Genomic DNA, 17,104 nt, shown 5'->3' with positions numbered 1-17,104 from the left:
GCGTCGAGGTGGCAGGTGCTTTGCTGGTTTGCTCCCCTATCCGTGGTACGGTCACGTGCCGCGGGTACACGTGGCGAGCATCGGGTGCGCTGATCACGCCCGGAGGCCGGAGAGCAGTCCTGCCGCGCCGTCGAGGCCAGCGCCGTATGCGTGGGACCCGCGATCCAGAGACGGAGGTGGAGCGGCCCGGCCGCCCGGGGGTCACCCTGGCGCGAGCGAGCGCCGAGAGCGGCCGTCCTCTCGCCTCTCGCTGACGTCACAGACAGCTGGTAGTCCGAGCCGTTGGACGATTTTACAGCTTTGCCACAGCATGGATTCCTTTTCGCTTTTCCGCTTGGAAACGGTAGAGAAACTCGAAGATTTGAACTTCAAAATGTCTTCAGCCTTTTATTACCCTCAAAACCAAAGTGGAAGTGCAACATAGAGCCTTTGTACCTCAGCAAGTTCGTGCAGCAGACATCTCCATGAGTGAGGTGGCAGTCTTTGAACATCCCGAAAGCACAAGGAGAACTACTCGGTGGTTTTTAAACTACTGAATCCGGCTCCAAGTCTGAACATGGTCGAGCCTATTTTTTTATTTAGAGATGTTGTTTGATTGCTTATATGAGCTTAAATGGTATTAAAGTTTATTATGTTTTCAAGAGATGGCATTGTCAAGAGTATAGAATTTAGACTAAGCCTTGAGTCTTAATCACTTTCGAATGAATTAGAATCATTTAACAGGCAATAATTACATGCTAATCCATTTTTAGGGCATGTACAATCAGTAGAGATTGGCTCATGGTTTGCACCAGTAGAGATTGGCTCTGGAAAAAAAGCTCATTCCATGCGTGTATCTCGAGAGGCGGGCCTAGCTAGAAGAAATCTTTGCGTCTACAATAGCAGGCTATAGAGGCTGTGGTCAAGAGCAACCAAACAAAGGGTCCTGGCCAGGCTATATGTAGACAACTAAACGCACCAAAGCGACCATCAAAGAACAAGGGCAACTTGGAATGTACAGTTGAATGGGAAAAACCCTAACCCTAGAATAGGGTTGGGCAGTGTATTAATAGACCAAATAACTGGGCCAGGCCCATTACAAGAGACGGGTATCTAACACCCCCCGCAGTCACAACTCTATCCTGTACAGATGTTGAGACTGGATCGAAAGTCTAAAAATACACTCGATGGTAACCCCTTGGTGAAAATGTCGGCGAACTGCAGCGTGGTGGGGACGCTGAGAACCCGAACGTCACCGGCAGCGACACGCTCGCGGACGAAGTGCAGGTCAATCTCCACGTGCTTGGTGCGCTGATGCTGCACGGGGTTGGTGGAGAGGTAGACCGCGCTGACGTTGTCGCAGTAAACGAGGGTGGCGCGCTGGAGGGGACTGTGGAGCTCGTGGAGGAGCTGGCGCAGCCAGGAGGCCTCTGCCACGCCGTTGGCCACGACACGGTACTCGGCCTCAGCGCTGGAGCGAGAGACGACGTGCTGTCGCTTGGCGGCCCAAGAGACGAGGTTGGCGCCCAGGAACACGGCGTAACCGGAGGTGGACCGGCGCGTGTCGGGGCAGCCAGCCCAGTCAGCGTCGGTGTAGACCACGAGCTCCGCCGTCGGGGATGGTCGGAGTAGGAGGCCGTAGTCGAGGGAGCCGCGGAGGTAGCGCAGAATCCGCTTGAGCGCGGTGAGATGGGGCTCCCGCGGAGTGTGCATATGCAGGCACACCTGCTGGACGGCGTACGCGATGTCGGGCCTGGAGAAGGTGAGGTACTGGAGCGCGCCGGTCAGGCTCCGGTAGGACGTCGCGTCGGCGACCGGAGGCCCGTCGTCCTCAGAGAGCTTCGCCTGAGTGTCGACAGGAGTGGAGCAGGGCTTGCAGTCAGACATGCCAGCCCGCTCCAGGATGTCGATGGCGTACTGGCGCTGGTGGAGGAAGAGACCCTGGGGCCGACGCTCGGCGGTGATGCCGAGGAAGTGGTGGAGGGGCCCCAGGTCCTTCATCGCGAACTCCCGCTGAAGGGCGACGATCGTGCGGTGTAGAAGGTCGGCGGTGGATGCCGTGAGCACAATGTCGTCGACGTAGAGCAGGAGGTAGACGGTGTCGTCGCCGCGCCGGTAGATGAACAGGGATGTGTCCGACTTGGCCTCAACGAAGCCGATGGAGGCCAGGTAGGAGGCGAAGCGACTGTACCATGCCCGTGGCGCCTGCTTGAGGCCGTACAGGGACCGGTTCAGCCGGCAGACCAGATCCGGACGGTCGGCGTCGACGAAGCCGGTGGGCTGGCTGCAGTAGACAGTCTCCGTCAGAGTGCCATGGAGGAAGGCATTCTTGACATCGAGCTGATGGATCGCCCAGTCGCGGGAGAGGGCGAGAGAGAGGACGGCGCGAATAGTGGCGAACTTGACGACGGGGCTGAAGGTCTCGTCGTAGTCCACTCCGGGGCGCTGTGTGAAGCCCCGAAGGACCCAACGGGCCTTGTAGCGGTCGAGGGAGCCATCCGAGGTCAGCTTGTGGCGAAATAGCCACTTGCCGGTGACCACATTGGTGCCTGGTGGACGCGGCACCAGGTCCCAGGTGTGGTTGGCCAAGAGGGCTGCATACTCCTCCTCCATAGCCCGACGCCAATGTGGGTCGGCGAGGGCAGTGCGAACGGAGGAGGGCACCGGGGAAGCGTCGGGTGGGGTGCTGGACGTAGTAGCTGCCAGGATCAGCCGGTCGACGGGGCGGAGAACGCCAGCGGCGCGCCGAGTCACCATCGGGTGGATGTGCCCGGGTTCGCGGTGGATGGCGACCGGGTGGTATATGGACGACTCGGAGCGCACCGCCGGGACGTCGAGAGCGTCGGGTATGGTCGGCTCGCGGCGGTGATAGACGACGGCTGGGTCGGCGAATCGGGCCGCGCTCGTCGACGGGCCCGAGTCGGGATGTGCCGAGGAAGTGGCGTGGCCACGGCGATGGTAGACGAGGGCGGGGTTGGCGAAGCGAGCCGAGGTCGACGGAGCCGCGCGTGGCGCAGGCGGGGTCGACGGGGCCGCGCGTGGCGCAGGCGGGGTCGACGGGGCCGCGCGTGGCGCAGGCGGGGTTGACGGGGCCGCGCGCGGCGTAGGCGTGGTCGACGTGGCCGCGCGTGGCGCAGGTAGGATCGACGGGGCCGCGCGTGGCGCAGGCGGGGTCGACGGAGCCGCGCGTGGCGCGGAAGAGGTCGTAGTGGCCGCACGAGGAGCAGGTAACGGCGCAAGACGGGGAGCCGGAGGTGGGGGAGGAATCGGATCGGACTCGAGGAGGGAGTCAAGATCGGTGGGTGGGGTGGAGCCAGCAAGGGGAAACACGTCTTCGTCGAAGACGACATGACGAGAGATGATGATGCGGTGGGAGGTGAGGTCCAGACACCGGTACCCCTTGTGGTCAGGGGAGTAGCCAAGGAATAGACAGCGGGTGGAGCGAGGAGAAAGCTTATGTGGAGCGGTAGCGGAAGTGTTAGAGTAGCAGGCACAGCCGAACACGCGAAGGTGGTCATAGGAAGGGGCTGTGCCGTATAGGGCGAAGTGAGGGGTAGGGTGGCGCACCGCCTTCGAGGGAAGACGGTTGAGGAGGTGGGTAGCAGTGTGCAGGGCCTCTGCCCAGTAGCTGGCAGGGAGAGACGCCTGGAAGAGGAGGCAGCGGATCATGTTGGTGGTGGTGCGAATCATGCGCTCGGCCCGGCCATTCTGAGCAGAGGTGTAGGGACACGAGAGACGCAGCTGGACGCCGTGAGTGAGGAAGAAAGAGCGAGAGGCGTTGTTGTCGAACTCGCGGCCATTGTCGCACTGCAGGGCACGGACCGGGCGCCGGAACTGGGTGGATACCCAGGCGAAGAAGTGAGTGAGGGTGGTAAACGTGTCGGACTTCAGCCGAAGGGGGAAAGTCCAAAGGAAATGGGAGTGGTCATCCAGAATGACCAGGTAGTATTTGTAGCCGGAGAGGCTAAGGACAGGAGATGTCCAGAGATCACAGTGGACAAGATCAAAGGCCTGAACAGCCCTGGACGTGGAAGTGGAAAAAGGAAGACGGGAGTGACGGCCGAGCTGACAAGCATGACAGAGGCGCTCAGAAGAGCCCCGAGTATATGATATGTCGGAGTGGCCGAAAAGCTGGGACATGACGTCAGGTCCAGGGTGCCCGAGACGACGGTGCCAAATGGCTGATGAGGTGGTGGTAGTAGCAAGAGCATGTGATGGGGTGGTAGTAGTAAGTGCAGGAGATGGGGCTACTCTGGTGTGAGGAGTGGAGGGCAAGTGAAGAGAATAGAGTGGGCCGGAGCTGTCACAGCGAGCGAGCACAGCATGTGTGGGAAGGTGGCCTATGGTGAGGCCCCAGGGGTCGAACTCCATAGAGCACTGGTTGTCACTAGTGAAGCGACGAACCGAGAGGAGGGGATGAGTCAGTCCGGGAGCAACAAGGACGTCGTTAAGGCAGAATGGTCCAGGAAGAACCGATGTACCTACTGAGGTGACCGGGAGGGTGGAACCGTTGCCGACGACGATGGAGGTAGGATGTGAGGGGTGGGGTGGATGGGAGTGGAGTAACGAATTAGTGGTGGGGGTAGTGTGGAAGGAGGCCCCGGAGTCAACCACCCAATCGGTGGTGGTTCGGGGAGGTGGAAGTGGCGAATGTACGGTGTGAGCGGAGAGAGCCAAAGAAGGTGCCCCGACAGAGGCACTAGGAAGGGAGGGAGATGACATGGGCTCAACCGCTAGGGAGGCGATCGCAGCACGTGGGAAGACAAGCGGTCCAGGCACATGACGGCCCGCCTGAGGGTGGACCTCGACGCAGTCCCGAAGAATAGGGTTCCAGACTGGATCGAAGGAGACGAACATGCCCCGGATGAGCTGGCCGTCGTGGAGGAGGACACGCACAGTCACGAGAGCGACGGGCGGGGTAAGGCTCATGTATGGCGGGGGTGACGCCATGAAACCGGTGTGGGTGGGGACACTGCTGTTAGGAGAAGCGCAACGGCGCGAGGAGCGCGAAGGGCCGTCCAGAAGGGCGCGCGCAGCCACGAGGAACGAGTCGGGCGGAGTGGCTGGGAGTTGGGGCCGACGGCGCCCGACGGCAGGGAGTGGCTGCGGTAGCGCAGCTGGGAACAGAGGCAGACAGTGCCCGACAGCAAGGGAAGAGGAGGCCGCAGCGGGGAGCGCTCGCGGCAGGGAGAAGGGTGAGGTGAAGCGAGGTCGGAGATGAGCGACGACCTGACCACGGCGTGCGGTGCCGGAGCAGAGTGGAGGCACGACGAGGCAGGACGCCGGCGTGGAGCAGGGACGGCGGCGTCGAGGCTGCAGGTCCGGCGGGGCGGGTCGTCTGCGCAGCACGGTCGGCTGGCGGCTCCAGGCGCGGGCACTGCTCGGCGTCGGGGTAGCAGCCGGCGGCGCGCCGTGGCTGGCGCACGGCGGCCCGACGACGGCGGCAGCGCGCGAGTGCGGCCTGGTGCGGCCCCCCCGGCGGCTCGCGCGGGTAGCCCCGAGCGCGGCCCCTCGGCGTCGGTGCGGGCACAAGCCAGCAGCCCCGGCGGCCTTGGCGACGCGAGTGCGGACCAGCCAAGCTCGCGGTCTCGGCGGCGCGAGCGCGGACCAGCGACTCGCGGCCTTGGCGGCGCGCGGGCGGGTCCTGGCGCGGTTGCTGCTCGCGTGTTTGGCGCGCGAAGCAGAGGGGCAGGGGGCGGCGGCCGGGTCAAGGGGAATGACCGGCGGCGGCTGGAGGGAGGAGAGGGCGCGTCGGGCTGGGGCGGCGCCTGGGGAGAAGGCGCGCGGCCCTGGCGGCGCGACGGACTAGGGGCGGCGCCTGGAGGGTGGCGGCTGGAGAAAAAAAAAAACTACAGTGGCTCTGGTACCAAGTTGAATGGGAAAAACCCTAACCCTAGAATAGGGTTGGGCAGTGTATTAATAGACCAAATAACTGGGCCAGGCCCATTATAAGAGACGGGTATCTAACATGTATGATTGATGTACACATGAATATTCTCAAGGGAAGTAGCTTTCACAGAAAAGGATACCGGCCGGAGAAAGAGTACGCGTAGCTATCAGCATCACCATCACCAGACGTCCAGACCTTGCCCTTTATGCTACCAGTAGACAGGAAAGTATAGTCTACCAACTACAACTCAAAACTGACAAACACATGGTAAGGAACACTGCCAGAGTCTGCCACTCACTCGTAAAAAAAAGAACACTGCCAGTCTGAACAAACAAATAAAAAAACCTGAACAAACAAATAAAAAAGACATGTAATCTCTCAATATTGCTTTGTTATAAGAGTATCTCCACCAGCTTACCTAGTCCATACCTATATTTAAACTCTACTATGTAAACGTAGTGCTACAGTACAGAACAACGCAGAAACAATGTTTTACATAAACTATAGGTAGTATAAACTATAGGTAGTAAACTGGTAGACATGGAGCAAACAACCTTTTTTTTTCATTCTTCCCTAGTTTTAAATAAAGAAAAACTGATTCATCTTTGACAAAAAAAAAACAAAGATCCATTGATTGACCTTTATATCATTGCATTAAGGCGAACTCGGAGTACACACCTGTAGTGTAGCTTACACTTATTTATGTCCAGCCACTTATTGATCATATTATTATAGCTATACTATGATCCAATGGGTACAAGACTACAAGTACCAGCGAATAGTACTCGATAAAATTGTAAAAACAGCAGCAGCAGCTGCTGCAACAAACCCTCAAAAGGAGAAGAAAATGCTTAACTGCTATGACGAGGCCTTCAGCTTTTGCCGTCCTACATGGCTACGTCCTGTTCATCACGATCTCCTCCTTCATGGCCAGCCGCAGGGCACCGAGGCAGCCACCGTCGTCGACCCTGACGCCCGGCATGGCCACCGCGCGGCTGCCGACGAACCCGTCCTCGCCCACGTGGACCCTGCCAAACTTCACCTCCCCGCCCTCGCCCTCGTACACGTGGCCGAACAGCAAGGCGTCCCGCCCCACGCTCGCGCCGCGCTCCAGGTGCACCATCTCCGGGTTCAGCAGCGCCCCCGTGGAGTCCACGTACACGCCGTCGGACACGGCCACGGACGCGCCCATCGCCCGCATCCACCAAGCGAACAGCACGGACCCGGGCGTCAGCTCCGCGAAGTACTCCTCGGTCGCCGTGCGCACGGCCTGCCAGACCGTGTCCAGGAACACGGGCGGCGCCCAGATGTGCACCGTGTCACCGTCGGCCCGCCTGCCAACCAGGGCCCACTTCGCTGCGGCACAGGCACCCATCGCGGCGACGCCTGACGTGGCCCAGAAGATGGGCAGAGTCCAGTAGAGCGGCACGCCGGCGGCCATGGTGGCGAGGAGGCCACGGAGGGGGAGGAAGATGACTAGGCCCACGACGAAGTAGGGCACGAGAGTCTGCAGCAGTGGCTGGCACAGCGTGGCCCAGAGCGCCTGGTACCATGTCCGAGCCAGCGTCACCTTGGTGGCTTGACGGACGTCCGGGCTTGAGCGCTTCGCCGCGATGACCGGACAGCCTGACAAGTCGATCTTGGTGTCTGACTGCTCGAGGAACGCCCGCCACGAGGCCGGCAGTGGCTCGCCGTTTCGCACGCGCTGGCAGATCTCGTAGACCAGCGAGCGTCCATGGTCGATGGACGCGCTCTGCTTGCAGGACGTCGCCGAGATCACGTCCACCTCTTGGCACCGCAGGAACGGGTTGAACTCGAGCTTCTCCGTCTCCTCTGCTGAGAGATTGCTGCCAATGCTTATCTCTCCGACTTCGATGTACGGGAACTCGTCCTCGTCCCAAGGCCGTGTGCAGTCTAGAGCGATCTCGCGAGTGGCGCTGTCAGCAGGGACGTCCCTGAGCTGCAGCTGGAAGACATAGCGCACCCCCTCGGGAGACTCCACCTTCCGGCGGAAGTCGTCGGCGAGGAACAGCAGCGGGCGTGTGTCACCCTCGTCCCTCGGGATCGCACCAGTTTCCGGCGGCAGGATGCCACGCGGCACCACCTGGCCGGAGTCCTCTGAGATGGCTTGGTCCGCAGGACGAAGCTTGAACTTTGCATACATCTGCCTGCCGTCCTCGAACCGCAGCAGCCGGCATATGTTGGAGTAGTAATGGAGCTTGGTGTACGAATCGGTGTTCCGTAACGAGCCCCAGACGGCGTCGCGGATGTGCGGTGCACGCTTCACTTGGTCTTCCCTCGCCGGCAGGCCACAGACAAGCCAGGTGGCGAAGTCGGCGATTGTGCGCGCGTAAAACGCCTTGCCGCTCTTCAGTGTGAGGTCAAGAAGAGGCACCTCGCCATCATCCGAGAGGATCCGCACTGCTGCGCCACGAGCGTCGAGCCTGGCGTCGTCATCTGCGCTGAGGCTGTTGCTGTGCCGGACAATCACCGGGAAAGACTTTCCAGCGCCAAATATCTTGTGCTCAGTCAGCGAAGGTATGTCTTGGTACATCCTCAGGACCCCCCGCCCGCTGACGCCAGTGCGGTGGAAGTATCTTGATTTGACGTTCATGGTAGTGATGGCCAGGTTCGCGGCAAGGTTCCCAACAATCTTCTTATACATCGGGTCCATCTCCACAATCCGTTCATCTTCTGCGAGCAATGTGTTCTTCACCAAGGTCAGAGACTGCGCCCCGACATAGACGCCACCTTGAAGGAGAACCGAACCCTGTGGGGCGACAGACAGTGCTCCCAGGATGACATTCTCTTGGAGGACGGAGCCAGGAAGGAGCAAGCTGCCACTGCCAACCACAGTGTTGTCCCGGACCTTTATCTCTGCACTGGTAAACCCCTTTGAGTAGAATCCTGGAACAATGTTGCAGAAATCACCTAGATGGACCCCATCACCGATGCTGATCAGCTGAGGATCTGCCACCGGGTTGATGGCTCGGATGGAGCAATGCCTGCCAATCTTTGCTCCAAGAAGCCTCAAGTACATGCAAAAGGCTTCTGTACCGGATATCATCTTTGCAAATCTGAGGTGTGCAGCGATGGTTATGCGCTGCTGGATCAAACGTGCTACATCCTTCTTCTTGGTCCCTGACCTTGTAGCCAGAGCTTTGTTGGTGACACTGGCGAGAAGACTAACGATGATCCCATAACTTAAGTAGGCGAAGGCAATGAAGAGAGCAAATTCCACTGGGCTCTTGGTTGTCTTTGTCTCCCGGACAATCACGGCATAAGCGGCAAGGACAGCTGGCAACCAATGGAAGGCACCAGCAACGCATGCAAAGGAGAAGTGCTGAAGCGAAGCCGTCGTGCCTGAAAAGCGGGTGTACAACATGAAGACTGTTGCACCCGACAAAGCACCCAAGAAGCCAACTGCATAGATGCTAACGAGGTGTTCAAATGCTATGTTTGCTGTCCCTTCTTCGTCCTGAAAAAAAGAGTAGACGGTCAAAATTCAAATGATAACACAACAAAAACATTCTTTAGTTGTACAATATATCATTACATAAATATGAGGGTACTGCTGCAAAATGACAAAGCATATTTCCAACGTGCAAATGGGAATTTCCAATATCATCAGATGATGAACTGAGAAAAACAGAGGGAAAACAAATCATTTCTATGGCCTGGCATCCGTGGTATTTTTTTCCCTGTCGCTTCCTATGTCTCAAAAATATTGCCTCTAATTGTAGTACTGGACGCTGGACGGTAGGCAACTCAATTGCCAGTAACTTCATCAATGAACAAAAAGGTGAATGAAGGTTCACAAGTCTATGTATGTAGGTGTATATCTGTAGCTCACTAACTTCAAAGCCTAGAAATGATCAACTCAAGTTCTATTTGTTTTAAGATCTTAGGTGATTAGCACAAGAACTTAGTGTATAAATTCAAATATTTCTGGCTACCTTCGTGTAAGCAGAAGCTCCGCTAGGAGGATATGCTGATTTCCCTTGCTCAGTTTTTTGCAACGGTGGAATGACAACGCCACCATGCACAACAGTTCCCTTCTGGATCACCGCATAAGGGCCAACTGATGCCTTCCGACCAATCTTGACATGCCTGAAACTCAGCACTTCATTACGGACTTCATGGCTCTGAATGAGAACACCTTCTGCGATCACTGCACCATCTGCGACTGCTAGTAAGGATGGGTCCGTGATGTCTACTGTATCAATGACGACATGTGAACCAATCCGAGCTCCTTGCATCTTGAACCAATAATTCAAGAAGATTGTGCCCTTTAGATGCACAGCTAGCATCTTTGCTGCTAATGATTGAGCCTTGTTTAATGCCCACCATTTCACAAAGTCAACTGACCATATTGAAATATCAGGGGTTAGAATATAATTTGGCTGAAGGAATGGCTTCCCCAAGGTAGACAGGGATAATGAAGTGAACAAGGCATAGCAGATCCATGCAACAGGTGCCAAGACCAAAGAACTAAGATAGCTCAGTAGTGATGATTTCACTAGACTGACTGAAGATATCATGCTCTTGTACATCGAGCTTGCGAGATATGCTGGAAGTAACAGGATAAAACATACATAAGTAAGAGCCAGGAGTTGGAGGATCCCAGTAGCAAACACGCTAAGATCTAAATCAGTGGCATCTGTGATAACTAGATTCTCATCTTCAGCGGAGTGAGATACATCAGGTTTTAACTGTGGTTGTGACTTGAGCACCAAATTCTCCAAAAAACTGGCAAGATCAGCAATACAACTTGCTGTAAAAATGTCAATGGCTCCAACAGGAATACCAAGAAAATCTGAGAGCTTCTGGGCAGCTCGGACCACTGCAATTGAATCAAAACCATAAGAAGGTAGACTATCAGTTGGAGAAATTTTGTCCTTTGGAACGCCTGCTTGATCTGATACTATCTCTGTTAGAAACTCAATAATGTCACTGGACCTTTTCACTTTGCTTCTAGGTTGAGGTGCCAGCTGTGGTTGCGACTTATGCACCAGATTCTCCAAGGAATTAGCAAGCTCTGAAATGCTGCTTGCAGTAAAGATGTCGATTGCTCCAACAGGTGTACCAAGAAAATCTGAGAGCTTTTGTGCTGCTCGGACCACTGCAATTGAGTCAAAGCCATAAGAAGGTAGGCTGTCATTTGGGGAAATTTTATCCTTTGAAATACCTTTTTGATCAGATACTAACTGCATTAAAAACTCAATAATCTCCATGAGATTTTTCACTTTGCTTCTAGGCTGAGGGCGAATGGTAGGATCAACAGTGTGCTTCAAGAAAGGTCTCCTGATGTCCATGCCAGTTCCTGTAGTGAGAGACCGAAAAAGAGACTTCTTATTAGATATACGACTACCACTTGCCAAGCTAAGAGTATTATCGACAAATTGCTTCATGCATTCAAATCTCCGTATTTTCCCAGATGTTGTCTTGGATATGGTTCTAGGCTTGATAAGCTTGACAGATGCAATAGTTACACCATGCTCCTCCGCTACACGTGTTCTGATACTGTCTACGATCTCTTCAGAGATTACTTTACCCTCCCTAACCTCAGCGATCACGACAAGCCCAACCTGATCAGAAGAATCAGGGATTGAGATGCCTTTCTGGGTTAAAACATCCTCAGGAACACCAACAACAGCACAACAGCCTGGTCGAAGAACATCAGAAGAACATTCCACTGTCTTCTCTACATCTGCAGAATAAATATTTCTACCAGCAACAATGATAAGATCTTTGATCCTTCCTGTAATAAAAAGTTTACCATCAATGATCCGTCCTAAATCACCAGTCCTTGTAAACTTTATGTTAGGGTAATTCTTGAGCCAATTGCAAAAGGTTCTCTGGCTTGTTTCCTTATTGTTCCAATAACCAACTCCAGAACTAGAACTGCTGATCCATATCTCACCCTCAGCACCATCCTCTTGATGCTCTGTCAAATAGTCCGGATCAACAATTCTGATCACAACATCTGTATCATTTGTATCAACATACCCACAACAAATTCTTCCCTGCCAGTCTATAAAAATGGGCTTGCATTCACCAAAAGCACAGCTAACATAGACACAGTTCTCAGCCAGGCCATATCCAGGAGCAAGTACACCTTCAGAAAAGCCCAAAGGTTGAGTCAACTCTATGAACCTTTTGACAGTTTTTTGCCTTACTGGCTCTGCGGCAATCATGAGAAAGACCATTGAAGAGAGGTCATACATTTTGTTCTTCTCAGTCTCAAGCCGTCTTATAACCAATTCAAATGCAAAGTTTGGCCCTGCACTGTGTGTTCCATGGTAGTCACTTATTGTTTTGAGCCATATAAGGGGGTTTCTGATAAATGTCATTGGTGAAAATAGAATGGAAGTTCCTCCACTTACAAGAGTAGTGAAAAGACCCCCTATTAGACCCATGTCATGGTATTGTGGAAGCCAACTGATAAGGACAGTTTTTGAAGTACTTCTATATCGCTTCTTCATCATCTTCACATTGTGGATTAGTCCACCATGTGTTATCATCACACCCTTGGCATCACCAGTGGAACCTGAAGTGAATTGTAGAAAGCATAACTCACTTGGTTGGGGCTTGGTAATCATAGGCACAACACTTTCTGAGTTGAAGCTGCCTGGACTTCGTCGATAGTTCTTAATCCATGAGTCAGTGTGAATCCATGGGAGGTCAGGCCACTGAGCTGAGCATTTCTGAGCACTCTTCGTTAGAGTGACAATATTCTTGATATAGCCTGCACGTACAGCAGCATGGTATGAAGAGGTGGATAGAATTGCCACAGCATTGCACACCTTAGAAACATTCTCAACTTTCAGAAGCGCTTGCCCACCCCTTTGCATTGGGTCAGGGGGCAAAACTGGTACTGGTATAACTCCTGCTCTGATGCATCCAAAGAATGCATCAACAAACTCCAAACCAGGTAGATGAATAAGGAGAACTCTATCACCAGGCTTGATAATAGGCTTTGTGCTTGTCAATAGCTTATATGCAATGTAAGATACATTATCATGAAGCTCCTGGTAGGTTCTACGATTCATGATCTTCCCTTCTTCATTGATCCAAGTGTAGATAAACTTCTCTGCGGTGACTCTATGAGTTCCCCAGTATTGTAAATATCCATCCAGGGATGGAAGATGGGGGAATTCAACCCCTTCAAGTTCACCAATATCTCTAGGAGGTGAAGGAATTCCTTTGGATAGGGGGAAAAGTCTCTGCATAAACAAGTATTAAGTATTGACAAACATAAGCATAATTCCTTTGGGTAATATAAGTTCAAATAATACTTGAAGTATATCAGGAGTCAGGACAGTATTTCGTGGCTCACCTTAACATAAGGAACCTTTGGTAGCTCACTGGCAATGGCAAAGTGTTTACAAACAGATGAAATGGAGTAAAATGCATTTCTTTCAGTTAGCTCAAACGCTAGCAGGCCTCCAACAAAGTAAGTGTTCTGAAAACCTTGCAGCTGAGACTCCACCTTCTCGTAGAATCCATTTTTCATGTCTGCAATGCAGAGAATCATTATTGTTGGAATGCATAATTGAATTACTTGATAATCAGAGGCAACCCTGCCAACCTATACCTTCACTGCTGACATGAGGGAAATATTTAAATCGTCGCTGTAAAAGCACTCTCTGGACAGTTCCTCCCATAGATGTCACAACATTGGTTACACATTTAGCCACATATGACTCCTTGATGTCCGCTGAATTTCCATAAGACCAGAACAAGAAAATATTTGTGTCAGCAAAGAATCTTTGCATTGCCACTGGATGTCCTACTGTTGTTGGATCCTCCATGTATTCCCCGAAGTAGAAAAAGCCCTTTGGTATGTGCTCAAATCCTTCAATCTTAACAACAGTAGTATAGTAGTCAATTGTCTGTACCTTACTGAATAGCTCTCTTTCAAGATCATTCAGTTCTACCACTTCATTTTCTCCATCTGATAAATAGCATATATATTCAGATGGCTGGAGTACCAGCTTCAATCAAACAAAAGGTGAATTTAAATCATACTTACCAGTCATACTTAAAGAACGATATGTTTTCCCATTTTTGAAAGGAAGAGCCCCTGACAATATAATTTTGTCAAACTCCCTAACTTCTACATCATCATTGTTGTTCTTGATAATTACACTTGCGACACAGTTGTTACGCTTGACTCTGAGAACCTCCGTGCCACAAAGAACTTCAAATGGTAATGACTGACTAAGTTTATCCCACAGACTCATGTAACCATGCTTGAAACGTCGGATCTTGCCAGCCATAGAGGTTCTAGTAAACTCATGTATGAAAGCATAGGGCATGTCTTGAACAAAACCATAGCCAGAAGCAGTGTAACCATATACTACAGATTTTGGCATTGAACTTATTCCATGTTGCATCAAAAAGTCAAGAGTTGGATCTGAGGCCAATCCACTGACTGCATGAATTCCCACTCCTCCAGACCTATTTGCCTCATCCTATAAGAAGTACCAAAGAACATACATGTAAGCAACAGAAAGAAGTGCGAAGTAGACCAAACCATTAGTTATTATTACTGAAAATCGTATTCCTTTTGATCACTTTATAAGTAGTCCAAATTATTCTAGAAAAAACTTGCCTGTAATTTTAGCGTTAGAGAAACCATGGATACATAGTCCTCAGCAACTTCAAGATCTCGAATGTTTCCTGTTTGGCTGTCAATAAGAGCAAGCTTGTGTGTATCCATGTCTTCAAATTCAGAACCTAGTTCCTTTGCCAGATGAGTTATAACAGGGGCACTGTTTGCTGCTATAACTTGTCCTCCCAGATCATATGTCCTTCCTGAATAACAATGTCAATGATAATAAATACACAGATGTCAAAACAATTGAACAAGAGTGCATTAGTCAAGTTCCTCACCCTCGATATCAATGGACTCGCACATCCCTGAAACATTATGACATCTCTCAAACACGGTTACATTGTGATACCCTAGCTTAGCTAGTGCATATGCTGCTGATAAGCCGCTTGGCCCTGCTCCAACTATGCCAATTCTGGTGTCTACTGGAAAACTTGGATGCAACTTGCTGAATTTATCATCTATTGATTTTCCTGGATCCATATTTGATCTATTGCCGATCTGGATAATCACCTGCTGAATTTATATGAAGAAAAAGCTCTGTTAGCACCTTTGGACATTCATTTTTGTGGCATCCACAAGTGAACCAAGGAAATTTGGAGAACCTAACTTGCCATGCTCTTAACTAATTATTTTTTTTCCAAACTACAACTTAAGGATATGTCAGCTACTATCGTAATTAACATATCAAGTAGCCACTAGGAGGTTGTAGTTTTGCTTCCTCATATGAAATGATACTAATTAGAAAATAGAAATGTTAATGATTAGAGCATTAGCCTGTTGGCTAACATGTAATTACTAGATATTTTTTTGCGAAGTGGTTGTGGTGTCACTTTAATATGACATGATGAATAGCAAGATGAGAAACCTATTTGGCCATATACTGCATGCAGACCATGAAGCCAAAGTAACAGGCAGATATATCATATAGGTCAGCAAATTGTACTATAAAAAATAACATCAAGCTCCATAATGTACTAGCTCATATCAATGTGGCGCAATTAGTCTAGGGCTTTTCAAGGTGGCTCGGCATTGTAGAAGAAGACATAAAATGGAATTGAACTCGGCGTACTTATTTGACACGTGTAGCCATACCAAATATGAACCTAACCATGGTGTTGTTCTGACTAAATATTCCACGCTCATCTCTATTCAGACACCTCCATCAAGAAATAGCTTTACTCAGATTCGATTCAACGATATTTTACTAGCCAAACAGACCGCCAGGGAGGAATAACAGGAAAGAACTGAACAAGGTGTCACAAATGCCATGTACTGTTGTACAGCATTTGCATATCACATTACTATGGGATCGAATATTTGCAACGACGAGCCAAGTACAGTCTCGATCCCAGATGATAAAAATATTGTAAAAATTAAATAAACCCAGAATAAGTCTTAAAAATGAGATGAAATACTTACTGGGCAAAATTAAGAATACTCCTAGAAGCCATGTGATAAAAGGCACCTGCGATCGCATCCCCAGGTGCCAGAGCAAAAGCGAGCAAGCATCCAGACAGGCTCACGGAGGAAGCACAATGCTATATTGCTAAAGCAAATATAGCAAAGAGGATGGAGCAGGGTCGTGTGTCTCGTCCAGAGCGGAAGAGCGGGGACTGAGCCGTACCTCTCCTCCGGGCTCCAGGCGGCGGGTGCACCCAGCACCCCGGGTGGCGAGGAAGCGCGGGCGGTTGGCGCCAAATGGCAAGACCCGGTTAGGGAAAGGGAGTCGTCCGGGTCCAAGTTGTCCCTCCGGGTGGTGGCATGGCGGGGTGACCTCAGGGCGGAGTATTTAAGCACGCCCAGATTCTCCCGCGGCGCCAAGGGCGTCGCGACAAGGGGACGCGGGTCGCGCCGTGACCCGGAGGCGATAGCGACCTCGCGGTCGCGGAGTTACGGCCAAGGGGACGGGCGGGCATATTCGTGGTGAAGCCCTCGCCCCCCACGGAAGTTACCGGGCGGTGCAAGGTTGTGGCCTCCGCCGGGAAGGTGGTTGTTTTCTCAGCAACGGGTGGGTAAATGACAGTGGGTGAGAGTGAGAGGGTTTGGGTGGCGCACTGTACTAGCGCACGGGGGCGTTCCGCTTCGCCCTCGCGCAGGCGCAGCCCGTGAGGGGCGCCTGCCACCGCGGTCAACGCCCGCGCCAGATCGCTCACCTCCTCGTCCGCTCCCCCGTCCGGCGCACTTGATCTCGCCGGCGAATCAGCGATTGCCCCATCCGCGGCCGCTCATCGTTCGGGGCGAGCAGGTCGGCACTGTCCCTGTCCGTGCTCTCCCTCTCCATATGCGGGTGTTGAACAGCACTTCCTCCTCCTCCCTCGACTGTGATTGAGTTGCTGGACACCGGCTCCTTCGTTTCTGAGTCCGGTGGTGGGACGGATCTCATCATTCACAGAGGGCAGCAGGCTAATACTGATGAAAACTAGCACTACTATAGTATTTTTTGATCAAATTGCACCGCCTCCTTACAGATTATGAGTAAGAAATTTAAAATCTGGAGACAGAAAACACTAGGGTGTTAGACACGATTGGCAATCGACGTTTAATATAAACTACTAGTACAATGTACGAGGTTTGCTACGGCAGACAAGGGTATCCCAAACTCATAAAAAATAAAT

General features: G+C 52.2%; 1 protein-coding gene across 1 annotated transcript; it reads right to left on the bottom strand.

Moving 5' to 3' along the window:
• Positions 1-6,480: 6,480 nt before the first annotated feature.
• LOC103646324 (uncharacterized) lies at positions 6,481-15,029 on the bottom strand. Its single transcript, XM_020548271.2, has 7 exons — positions 14,768-15,029; positions 14,487-14,689; positions 13,905-14,346; positions 13,467-13,826; positions 13,209-13,387; positions 9,826-13,095; positions 6,481-9,347 (listed from the first exon to the last, which is right to left on the bottom strand). The coding sequence occupies exons 1-7, from the start codon at positions 14,967-14,969 to the stop codon at positions 6,765-6,767; spliced, it is 7,239 nt and encodes a 2,412-aa protein (XP_020403860.1). The 5' UTR covers positions 14,970-15,029; the 3' UTR covers positions 6,481-6,764.
• Positions 15,030-17,104: the final 2,075 nt, after the last annotated feature.

The sequence above is a fragment of the Zea mays genome, chromosome 2 (assembly GCF_902167145.1).
Source record: "Zea mays cultivar B73 chromosome 2, Zm-B73-REFERENCE-NAM-5.0, whole genome shotgun sequence".
NCBI classification, from domain to species: domain Eukaryota; kingdom Viridiplantae; phylum Streptophyta; class Magnoliopsida; order Poales; family Poaceae; genus Zea; species Zea mays.
The sequence above is the reverse complement of the archived record's forward strand: the minus strand, read 5'-3'. Positions and strand labels throughout refer to the sequence as shown.